This window comes from Papilio machaon, chromosome 7 (genome assembly GCF_912999745.1).
Source record: "Papilio machaon chromosome 7, ilPapMach1.1, whole genome shotgun sequence".
NCBI classification, from domain to species: domain Eukaryota; kingdom Metazoa; phylum Arthropoda; class Insecta; order Lepidoptera; family Papilionidae; genus Papilio; species Papilio machaon.
This window is the reverse complement of record NC_059992.1, coordinates 6,463,390-6,476,502: the sequence shown is the minus strand read 5'-3', so window position 1 is coordinate 6,476,502 and position 13,113 is coordinate 6,463,390. Positions and strand designations below refer to the sequence as shown.

The following is a 13,113-nucleotide window of genomic DNA, read 5'->3' as shown; positions in this document are numbered from 1 at the left end:
TAATATTTACATTAAGAATAGTATTTTTTTTTTGTTTAGAGTAAAACTTACTTTCAAATTTTTGTCGAATTGTGGAATAGATTTAGACAAAAAGTTGGATTTAGACAAAAATTGGAGAATACTAATAATTTAATTTAATATTTACACTTTTAACCATTTAAATGCAGATTACATTTGAAATAACATCGTATCCATATTATTTCTCTAGCCGCCAAATTTTCGTTTTCGGTTCGCGAGTTTTTAACGGGGCGCTGCATATTATTGGCTGATTAATGATAACGCAGTCACCTAACTCCCACACTCCGACCAAAACAAGTTTAAATCCAAAATATTTTTCTGAGACCTTTATTTTTTTACAAACAAATTTACCTTAAGTATAAATGTATCATTTTTGTGCCCAATGCTTTATGAAATGGAATACTCCCAAGTTCTTTTAAAACCTAAAAGTAAAATTGATTATTTCTAGGCTTCGAAATCCGTCGGTCACTTATTCATTAAATGACAAAATTCAAGGAAATACACTCCAACAATATATTTTTAGAAAATATACCTTACCCACAAATACACAGCTTTATGGGTCTTGTTATGCTTTTAAATCGTTTTGACAATAATTGCACATTAAACGATAACAACTGTAATGATAAAGTCTTATAGTTTAAAAAATATACTTTACAATTAATTTATGTTTAATGTAAGGTATAAAAAACAACATAAATTCGCAACACTTAACAAAAATTCTCTAACATTTAGTAATTCATATTATGTTTTTTTTTTCAATCTAGCTCTACATACACTTCTCTTACTTGCAAGTTAATATTTTCGAATAGTTAACACAACAGACAACATGCTTGGCTGATCTTCCGTCTTGATTTGTGGTATTGACAAAACATGTCTTCGTTTTCTAAATCGCTTGACTTTGATGTTACATTGCTAACCGTCGGCTCTCAATTATAAAAACACTGTTCTGTTCACACTGCCTGTTTGTCTATAAGTTGGATTTTTTATGCAATATTCTTTGTATAATACAAAACACTTCCACTGTTACATGCCTAGAAATATTAATAAGTATGTAACTAGTTACAAGCGACGCGCCATGTTCCACATTAAATAAAACAAACTCTACGCTCAAGCAATGAGCAGTTCTAAGCAAATTAAATATTTCATATCGGCTAGGCATTAATCAATCGTCTAGAAAGTTGCTTCGATCGATATTCGAATAACAATGTCCCGGTATAACACGAACATGTACGAGTGACGAAGTATTCGTTTAATTTTTCAACAATGCAGATGCTGGCTTAAAATCAGCGGTGTTATAAAGGATCTCACAGAAGAGGACGTCAGAGACCATTCCTTAAGGCAGGAAGGAGGTGTGTGGGCGTGTCTAAGATTGACCACGCCTATTAAATAGGCGTGTCTTAATAATGTGGATATTAAAATTATACGATATATAACTTAAGTCTTTTAGGGATGTCTCCGCGAATATTGTATGCGTATGGTTATAAATCAAATGGAATGTTATTAATAAAGTTTTTTATACCTTCAAATATATACAGTTGGCTGTATATAAATTAACTGAATAAGGTTAATATTCTATTTACTAATTATTTTTTTTTAATACACATACAGTTGTATTGAAATATAATCAAAAATATAAAATAATCATAAATATCAAAGGACAACGATTGGAGCTTTATTCAATTAAGTAAGAGGTAAATAGTAATTTACAATAGTTAATTACTATTATTTAACAAATCCTAGACATAAAAGAAATCAAAAAGTCTAGACCATTGCACCCTATTCTGAAGTACTGACGCAGACGATTATATGGGCGGAGTTTCCCCCACGATCACTTACGACATTTTCCGAGAGCTTACGACCATTTTCTACAAGCAAACCGCTGAACCGGCTAAGTGAGAGCTCTTTATATCAGCTGATCTACCCCTACACGACCATTGTTTTATCCAGTCTCGCGGGGTAGGGTAGATCAATGAAAACTGGGCATGGAAAAAAATGCAATACGGAGGGATGAGGAAGAAATTCCAGCAGGATACAGTTACGTAACATCAGTCTAGCGGCGACCGCTGTTGAGTGAACACCTCTCGTTACCATCGGTACTGGGAAAACATAAACAACAACAACGTGTTTGCACTCGTAAACAACTTTGCGCGTTCGCCAAACTTGCCGGACCGATCGCGGTAAGTTATTTTTTTTTAATTTTATTGGCAACCATATTCTTACACATGCATTATTAAATTAAATATTAATAATAATTTCTTCGCAAAAGTCTTTTGTTGTTTATGTCACATTAGTTCATTTTTTTTTTCTTTAATAATTATCAATTAATATTTTCACAACCGTCGCATTGATTAGGCCTATAGTTAAGATACCGTTTTAACAATAAATATCTAAATAAAGTTTCAATTTTTAAAATATACTTTTTCTAAATTAGTTAAATAAAGGAATAAAATCTAACTATATTGTAACGAAGTTATAAATATTATAATTAATACATTATCTTGAAATTTATCCTTATTAATTTTAAAACACTAAAATCAAAGTAAATTAGTTTTTTTTAAAGTTAATAGATAATTGAATAAAATTCATACTTAGTAATTATTAACAGTTGTTACGAGTTGCTCCAAACCTTTTCAGAAAGTTAACAGAATTTCCTACCTTGAAACATAATTTAAGTAGAATCTTAAATCGAGATAACTGCTTTGAAGCTCCCCATTGCCGCTTCTCTTAGCACTATCGAAAATTACTTTTCAAGTATATGTTAAACTAGTAACATATATTTTTAAGGGTATTCACTCATTGGTACATTTTCGTGCGACAAACATATCACCGATACATAATTCCACAGCTGAAATTCCTATACAAAAACAAATAGACATCCCTCTGATTTAAAACCAAACACAAGATAACAAGTGATATAAGAGTCGAAACTCGTAATAAATCCTACGTAAAAAGTGTCATGGAATGTACTATTGAAGAAAAATTAACGGAGGGTCTATCACGAATATTCACGATATGTGTTTTCATTACGTATCAATGTAATGTGTTAAAATTGGTATGACATTTGTCGCCGTTGTTTACGTTGTACACAATATAAAATATTAATAAATATATCACAATATTTTTCACTGATTACAAAAGTAATAACAGTGTAAAAAATACTATCCATCCAAACTAAAAATTTTACACTGAAAAAACAGTTCCATAGTATGGTAGGGGTATATTTAATTTGCTACAACTGTATAAAAAAATGATCTACAATCATTGTTTTTTGTACAACAATGACATAAAACAATTGTTTTTTAATACAATTATTAAATCATTTATTATCATTCATCAGAAAAAGTCAATTTTATTTTGTATCTTAATTAATGAATTAAAAGAGATACTGATTTTCTTAAAGCTTAAACATTTTCGTATACAAAATTTTCTTCAGTATTCCTAATCATCAAATCGATACGTTTTCTAATTGTCTTGCTCCTTACATCGCAAATAACAATATATTTTCCACTTGTTTACGTGTACCTCCCCTTTGTTTACTGTTTACGGATGCGACCCCGCGTCATACGGGCGAGGGGTGTTGCGCCCCAAACCACCCCTGCAACACCTCAATGCAATCATGAATCTTCCTCGTAAATCTTAGTGGGTTTTCTTAAACAGATATAGAACAACTTACTTGCATTTTATTCATAATATCTTTAAAAATTCCTTAATTCAACATCAATTATAAAGTGCCCATTGCCGGATTTAACAGTAAGTTTTCACTGCAAAAACACAAGTAAAAAAAATATAATGTCTTAGTATTATTTTTCAAATTAAAGAAGTGTTTCGGTGGGGGTAGAAACTGACAGTAATGATTAGCATGAATAGCCGCAACGATGGTTTGTGTCGTCTTCATCCATTAGATCCCCGCAACTTTGACCAGATCGTCGGCTCATCTGAAATCATAACTTCCTATAGATCGTCATTCAATCATCGTGTCTTGGACATTTGCTGTATATGCTAAGTTGCTCAATTATAATTTCATGATTGTTTTTTTTTTTTTTTGATTATCGAAATCAGTCATACAATATATATTTCATACTAGCTATCGCCCGCGACTCCGTCCGCTCTTAAAAAAACTTAATAGGGGTATGAAAAATAGATGTTGGCCGATTCTCAGACCTTCTGAATATGCTCACAAAATTTCATGAGACTCGGTCAAGCCGTTTCGGAGGAGTTTAACCACAAACACCGCGACACGAGAATTTTATATATTAGATAGGTCATGCAAAAAAACCGTTCATGGATTTGAGTATTTGAATATTTAATAATTTCATGTAAAATAATTTTCAAATTCAAAAGAAATTAAAATAGTAATTGTAGTATCGAGCTAATTAAAGAACATCGGATCAGAATATTTGATTATATTAGCCTGAGGGTAATAAGCTAACCGGCGCACGGATTAATAATTCACAGCCTCAACAATTGAATCTGCTCGCGATACCTGTTATTAAATATGCAAATTAGTTATTTATTCAAGTCGCGCCACTTCGAGTCACAAAAGGGGAGATCTTTGTGTGAAACTTTCTCTAATATTTCCCTGACAATTCTGTCATATCAACTCTGTAACAAGGACAAGAACGATTTCAATCGTAGACAATGTATTATTATAAATTATTGTTTCAGCGTTAGTTATAGATATTGGAGTAGATTTAAAGCTGAAACATTTATGAGCAAATATTTGTATAAGAGTATGCATGCATGCTCAGTAAGTATCAAGCATTAGCCGAACCTTAAATTATGCTTGCAGAGAAAAACGAGTGAAAGTAACCCTAGACATAAATTTGACCACGTTTACGATTTAAAGTAATACACCAGCATTGGGGTAACTGATTGATAGTGTTAGGAAAGTATGGGGAAAAGACGATGTCGACGAACAACTAATTCTGCTTTAATAACTAACCGTTCGTTTCTGAGACCAAAATCTCTGTATAAAACATATCGTCATCACTGTCATTATGTTTAACAAAACAGAGATAACTGTAAAGTTTTAAAAGGATATTATGGTCTCCGAAACCCGTTGTAAGTAAGGAAGATTCGTTTGACCGTTTAGTTACTTAAGTAAGAATATACTTTATTTTATAATGAAATACGGGTTCTTTTAAAAATAAAATTTAACAATGAAACATTGTGAAAATATTTACAGACGACAATAAAAATTAAAGTAGTCGTCAAATGCTTGTTTTACTTTCCAACCGCGGTCTGTAGCGGAGACTAATCAAAATTATTAATTGAAGAATATTAAACAATAGCAAGATAGGACGTAGCCGGCGCTCCCTTGAGGATCGTTTAATTTAGATTATTTATAATACGGTGAGTGGGCCCCGGCCGAAGACGTCTGGCAATACAAGCTAATTTCCAAAATAAATATTGGCTCAATCAGACCACCGCCTTGGCCGCGCAGTTACATTTGAAGCTTTATTGTAATGCTCCTAATAATTAACAGAGTTAACATTATGTACTGAGAACCAATATACAATTCAATATTAAAATAATTTTTGAAGCTTAAAATCAAGATATAAATATTTAGTGTAAAAAAGTTTGAAAGCGAAGCCTTTAATAATAATTAAGCACGCTACAATTTGGTTGTTAAATTTGTAACAAGAAATATATTTTACGAATTCATTAATTCCATCAGTATTAACTTAATAGTAAAATCTTCATCACTATTCAAAAACATGCGGAAAGACAAGAAACACGTAACAAGGGAAGCTTAAAATTTATTGAATCCATGATACCAAAATTTTCTAAATTATTCATAACTAGTGCTTTTGACTATTCATATATCTTCATTTTGAACTGCATTTCAACAGTGATAAAGCAACGAAAACACCTATTGCACGAATGGGTCGGCTCGACCGGTGAAATACCACGACCACAGAGAAAACGTGATTACGCGTTTCGTATGATGAGTGTGCGTATTGGAGGCCTAATTTGAGTCCTTTAGGATGGGAAGGGTACGTTAATTTGATAGAAGAAGGTACACGCGGTAAGGGGGTGTTCTCTTTCTATATGTTCTCTCCTCTGTCCATTAAAGATGGGCAGTCACTTCGATATTTTGGCAAATAAAGTTGACCGCATGTTCGTTTGCCACCTCACACGATAAAAAAACATGTTTTCCTGCTTCTAAATATTAATGAAAAACTAAGTAATACATCTACGCCTATATACGAATACTTAAGCCAAAATAGAATTAAGAAAACGGTTATTTGCCTAAAACAAGGATGTTTTAGGACAGTTGTCTCCTGCGTAAAGGAGGTTCATTGTTTTCAATAAATTAAACGCAGTACAAGAGGCCGAGCACCGGGAACTGGACAAACAGCCCGCGGCCTCCGTCAACACAATTATTATACTCGGACAGCCACCCTCCGTATTGATAAACATCGTCTAAATAAATTAACTGGACGCCTCAATTCTCATTTCTATTGTTTTAATGATTTGTACTTTTCAATTTATAGCGCATTTTGTTAATATTCGAAAAATATTTAAAGAACGAATACAGTTCTTTACTTAAACGTTCTCTTATCATCATAATCTGCTTAATAGCGACGGCATAGAACACATGAAATCTATTTCTAAAGAATAGTAATTTAGTAAATGCCGTCGGCATTCAGGTTCTGTATGATTTAACAGTGTCTATTCTGTACATTAATAATAAACGGGCGGCAGCTAGTAGTCTATATATATAAAAGAAAGTCGTGTTAGTTACACTATTTATAACTCAAGAACGGCTGAATTGATTTGCCTGAAAATTGGTGGGCAGGTAGCTTAGAACCAGGAAACGGACATAGGATAATTTTTACCCCGTTTTCTATTTTTTATTCCGCGCGGACGGAGTCGCGGGTAAAATCTAGTTAATAATAAAAATAAAGAATGAATGATGTATGAAATGTTTTTCGTAGTGTCTGATGGTAAATGCAATAAATAGTTTTAAACTAAGTAAAAATTGATGAGATATGTAGATATTAAAATGACAAGGTGGTTATTGGATAGGAAGATGATGATGGAATTAAATTTTTCGTAATAACGAAAATTCCGTTTTACATTTTTTTATATTATAAGATGGCAAACGAGCAAGCGGTCACCCAAATACGCCTAAATAGCGAAGCGACCGCTGCCCGTAAACATCCGCAATTGCAGATGCGTTGCCTACCTTTAACCGTCACAGGAGAGAACGCACAGAACGAGGATATATCCTCTTCCTATGTGCCCCTTCCTCCGTCAAAATCACTTTCCCTTAACATCCTTTCCTTATAAGAAAAGGGTGGGAAGGGAACGTGGACTAAAATTAGTCCTTCCCTGTTTTACATTTCCTGATGAAGGAAATTGAATATGTATGCATAACATTAAATAAAGTTTTTTTTGTCTCTTTTAGGTTCCAAAACACGATGACCGCACAGCCTACATCGACAACAACGCGTACCAAAAAGCAAAATCATGCCAACATACCTTGCCCGATTGAAGATTGCGCAAGGTTCACATACGGCAAGCTGCCCGACCATCTCACCAAAATCCACGGCCTCACCGGAGCTGAGAGAGACACCCTTAACGAACAACAGAGGAAAAGATTTTTCAACGGTGAACTCTGTCAAGTTCGATACCTCAAAGAATCTGCCATACGTGACCTATGGGGCGCAGATTACGACGATCCTCGGATCAAAGCAAAAATTCACCAAAGCTATGCACTTGTTAAGATTAGAATAATTCCTCTTGCGGCTTCGCAGCGAAGTCGACCGCTCACCGAACAGGACGCTAACGTTCTAACAGCGTACAATGCTAGGACCGCTCCACGACCGGCTAGAGTCCAGAGACCCAGAACCCGACCGCGGCCATACCCACCCCCAGAGAGTAGTCCAACTACCAGCAGAGCATCAAGCGAATCGAGTGAAGAAGAAAATGCTAGAACGAGTTCGTTGCCACCATCTCCTCCACCTTCGTCTCCGTCTCTACCTCCCTCACCAGCGCCTTACGATCTTCAACCAGTCGAAACCAGATTGCGGGACATATTCGATTCCAAAATTGATGCTGGCTACAAAGCTGTGATCGATGATATGAAGAAATGTATGACGATGGGCAGAAAATTAGGACAAAGGAAGCGTAAAACTTATCGTACGTACCGACGATACGCTAAACGATTGATCTCATTCCTTCATCGCCAACACTCGCCATTGGCTTACGATGTTGACGTTCTCTTATGTGGAGAGAGACAAGTATGTGCGTTCCTAGATCGGATAAGAAGTGAGCACAAGACGAAAACTTTAAGAAATTACGTAGTTGCTGCTATTAAATTGTTGGATTCGAGGCTTTTTGCAATTGAAACAGATCCTACTTGCAAAGAAAAAGTGGCTTCGATGTCTCGTATTTACAATATTCTGCACGGTCGACTGAACGAATGCGATAGACTGCTTGCGCAGAACGAAACAACTAGTAAAGACACAACTTCTAATTTCGATAGCGATGACATGCAGCAAACGTTAAACGAGAGCTATGACGAATTAGAATAAATGACGTCATTAAATGAAACATGTTATAGACTAAGAACAATCAAACCGAAATGCTTTGTAAAAGTCTAGTCATAATTTTTTAAGTGTTTATTTTTAAGCATTTAGATCTAAGCAATAAATTTTAAAAAATCTCTTAAAAGACAATTGATCGAAATAATCTTAGTAATAATAAATTTAAATAAATTTAGATGGAAGTGCGTAGGAGTATCTGCGGAACGGCTCAAGGGATCTTGATGATATTTGGCAAAAATGTAGTAAATAGTCTTGGAAAAACACAATGGCTTAATAAGTTTTTTTTAATTCCGGGAGCACGGAGTCGCGGGCAACATATTTAATTTTTGCTAAATTCGTGGCTTATCTAAAGCCATTTCTTATAAAATAAATGTATTATATTAGTTATTTATATTTTGTTTATAGAAAACAATTTATAGTCATAGATAACAGACTATTTTAATAAAGATGTAAATAAATCAATACGTGTCTCAAGCAATAAGCTTATAAATTATATTTTGCATGTGAATTAATTTATTGTAAACTTATTACTCAAATTTAATATAAAGATTGTAAATATTTTTTTTAACTATAAAACATATAATTAGTGATGAAGTAGGGTAAAATTTTATGTGCAATATAATGTTTATTTATTATCTATTTGGTAGTTATATATACTTAATCACTATTATGTATTACGTGTATAGCTCTAGTCCTTTGTAGTTGTTACTTCTTTGAGCTTAGAGTTTTCAAGTCATAATCTATGTGTGTAAATATATTTTCTCAGTTATATTAAATATTTGTCATAGACTTACAAGTTGTTTACTTTACCCTGGAAAATGTTTTACCTTGGTATTTGACATTACAAACTTAATGAATTCAAAAGCACGATGTAGTAAGTAATCGAGCAACCACATTAGAGAGTTGTTGCTAATAAGAACGAAATTTTAAAACCAATATTTTAGAGTAGTGACTATTGGATTTAAAAGAAACAATTCGTTAGTAAGGGCCGAATGTAAGTCAATCAACTCGGCAGTACCTAATGCAACAATAAATATCGGATAATTATATCGTTTCGGCCGTTGTGCAGTGCCGTCTTTAGGATCAACGAGGCTATGGGCCAAGGTACTGGCTGGGGCCTATGTAAGGGATGGAAAATCCTTAAATTTTAACTTTATCATTTTTCAGTTTACAATAACGCAATAGGCTAAATCGTAACCCCGTCTCTTAACACCCCACATATGAGAGTTCAATAAATAAATTTTGCTGGTGAACGATCATTTTCTAGATAAAAGTTGATAAAATCCGATCATCGAAGCACAATGTCACAGTCACGATTGAATCATCTAAGTTTAATGAGTATAGAATCGGACTTATTAAAATCGATTGATTTTGATGAACTCATATCTAATTTTGCTGCGAAGAAATCGGGAAAAAAAGTTTTTTAAGCTGTATATAATTACTGTTATTTTAGTGCAAAAATAAATTTTTAAACAAATTTTCTAAATCTTGTTTCTATTTTACCAAGTGTGTGATTTGATATTTTTCTTACTATGTTATAAAATTTGTTGTTGTATATCGAAAATTTTCAGAATTGTGGGGCCCCTGCCTACCTCGGGGCCTCGGGCCCTGCCTTAAAGACGGCACTGCCGTTGTGCAATAAAGTGCACCGTCAAGTGTAAATCGTGTCGTTGCAGGAACATCGACGTCGCGCTCACCGTTCAATCAGTAGCCATCACGTCGCACACGGCGGTCGGCCGCGGTTCGCGCGTTCCCAGTATTGCGACCAGTACGACGCCGTGTGCTCGACAATCGTTTGGTTAGAGAGCGACTACAAAATACTGATTTTAATATAATAATGTTTATTAAATGCCCTATTAGATTGTACGATGCCCTACACGAAATATACGTACGTAGTAGTTAGTCATAGAGATAGAGATACTAAATGTTGGGTAAGTAATAAACTCAAAAACATGATCAAGGAAAGAGATATATATAATATAAAATATTACCATTTTGAGAACTAGTACACTATAAATATACCTACGCAGTGCTCGTATAAATTTTATAGTAACACTTTCCAATTTGCTATTAATCGCGACATCTCGTGTGAAGTAGCAAAGTTTGTTGTATTTTTGCATCAAAGACTTCCACTTTATACCAACAGATGGCACGATTAAGCATTCGTAGATTACAATATTACTCGTGGCTATTCATGCTTTCCTAGTACATGGCGATCGTAACTGCCTGCTCCAGATTCTCCAACAGCGGACGCCCACGTTCCAAGCGTTCCGCTACTCATTCTAGGACGCCGCCATTCTGCGCATACATTCCGATGCTGAGAGATTCTCGCCGTTACTTCGACTCTATTTTTAACGTCGTTCGAGCGTCTATCTCTCGTTACATAGTAACGCCGTTACCGTATTTCGCAATACGTGGCTAGATTTAAATAGAACGGACTCATCGTCTTCGTCATTGTAATTTTTTTATAGTCATCCTTCATAATTTTTTTTATTTTTTTTATCGAATTTCCCAAATTTTTAAAATTCTCTATCTGTTTTTATTGTGAAAATAGCCAATTCCAGCGCCACAATCATTTTTGTCATTACTAAAATGTCAAATTCTTGAAAACCCACCAGAGTGGCATTACAGAGATTATATATTTTATAAAATCTTATTCAAAATAGTTGGGCATCAAACTGAAACGGAAATTCTAGGTTTATTTAAGAACTAAAAACGTCAACAACTCCATTTAGATATACACTACGTAGGGTAACTCGGATAATTAAATTTATGAATAATTTTATTTCAATTATGTAACTAATAAGTACACATAAATAATTTCATATATCCCACTTATTCGCTTAAAAAAATCAGAGACAAAAATAGATCTTATTATAAACGTACAGTGCCGTACAATGAGTGGAACTTCCCTGTTAAATGCATTCAAATTGTGTTTTTAATGATGGACGTGCACTGATGGACATTTTGTTTGATTTTTTTAGAAGTTCGATTTCGGTAGTGTCATTTAAATTATTTCTATTTCTAATATCCTTAAATTTTAACGAACTAAATTTACAACATTTTGTGAGATGTAGGCTGTGTCGACGGACGAATGAGATCATTTCAGACGACAGCTAACGGCAAAACTATTCCGAGCTTCGCACTCATGAAGCTATTTTTGTACCCCCGATACCTTGAACCGCTCATCAAGTACGTACGACCTATTTTTGATATCTAGCCAACGGAACGTTCTGGAAAGATAGACAAAGGAAAATTATTTTCCACGTATAAATCAATGAACTCAAGGCAGTATTCTTATTTTTTTATAGTTGAACAAAAAAATAGTTAAACCGTGGTGTAAACTGTACATACGGTTTTTTATTTTTTTGTTATATCACAATTTCATTTTACCACTCGAAGATAAAAGACTCTGGGATATATTTTAGAAATTAATTTAGAAAATCAGTAAAATACGCTTATTGGCCAAATAATCTAAGTTGAAAAATGGTTCTACCACAGATAATACCATACTATACAGTACAGGTCCTACATAGACTTTAGATATAATTATTAGTTCAAAGGGATTAATTGAGCTGGATTAAAAAAATCATATTCACAGTTTACTTACTGGTTTGGTTTGGTCCAGTTGATTGGACACTGGACAAAATTACAGGAACATCAAAATAATTCTCGTTAAAACACAAAAAAGAGAACGAATAAATTGGGTATACGTACAACATTATAACTTATATTTCTATCTAATCTCTGCTTTTGTCTTTTATTAGGTTTACTGGTCTCAACAATGATACCGTACGACCGTATATGTTGAATATCCCCTATCTGAACAATTACTTAATCCGCTTTATTATATTAATTTAAGTATTATAATTTTAATACCGAAACAGGTAAAGAAATCATATGTGGCTGGCACTTTAACATCGAAATTTATATAAAATAAATACAAATAAAAACTGTAAGTAAATGCAGTCGCATAACACATCGAGTAGAATATAAATAAACTACAAGCTAATAACACGAAAGTGCAACGCAAACAATGCAATATTGGCTCGAGTGACGTCACCCGCATTCGGTGCAAAGTGCATGTATGCACCTTTATCTCCTCGCATTCATGTTGCCCTGGTGATCGTTCCTTTCACAAGCGCCACCAAAGGGGCCCTATCCCCTTCGGGCACCCTTCTCTGGGTCATTTCATCTTTCGGTCATCGGCCTTCTTATTTAACCTTCATAATATTGCAATGTTAAATTAAATACTGCTTCAACACAAAATAATGTCTTCATATTTATTTATAGTGGTAATTCGATTTTTGATTTCAAAAATCCCCTGTTTCATGGGTTCGACCAATCTGTACTTTTGTTTTAAAATTAGCCTTTGCATAAAAACAATACGATTAGATTTATTTTTGCATTGCACAATATTTCTTTAAGAATGATATGAAATATTTTTAAAGGATTTGTAATCCTGTCTTATGCAACAGTATTACATATAATAAAAATGATGAATTAATAAAATAATTACAATTTTAATAGAAAAAGCATA

The 13,113-nt window shown here is 33.7% G+C and overlaps 1 protein-coding gene across 1 annotated transcript; it reads left to right on the top strand.

Annotated features, from left to right (window-relative positions):
* Window positions 1-2,084: 2,084 nt before the first annotated feature.
* LOC106714936 lies at window positions 2,085-8,603 on the top strand. The gene is made up of 2 exons (XM_014508061.2): window positions 2,085-2,195; window positions 7,433-8,603. The coding sequence occupies exon 2, from the start codon at window positions 7,446-7,448 to the stop codon at window positions 8,559-8,561; it is 1,116 nt and encodes a 371-aa protein (XP_014363547.2). The 5' UTR covers window positions 2,085-2,195; window positions 7,433-7,445; the 3' UTR covers window positions 8,562-8,603.
* The last annotated feature ends 4,510 nt before the right edge of the window (window positions 8,604-13,113 follow it).

Coding starts and splice junctions, on each gene's coding strand:
- LOC106714936 (XM_014508061.2), top strand. CDS start 7,446: ATGACCGCACAGCCTACATCGACAACAACGCGTACCAAAAAGCAAAAT.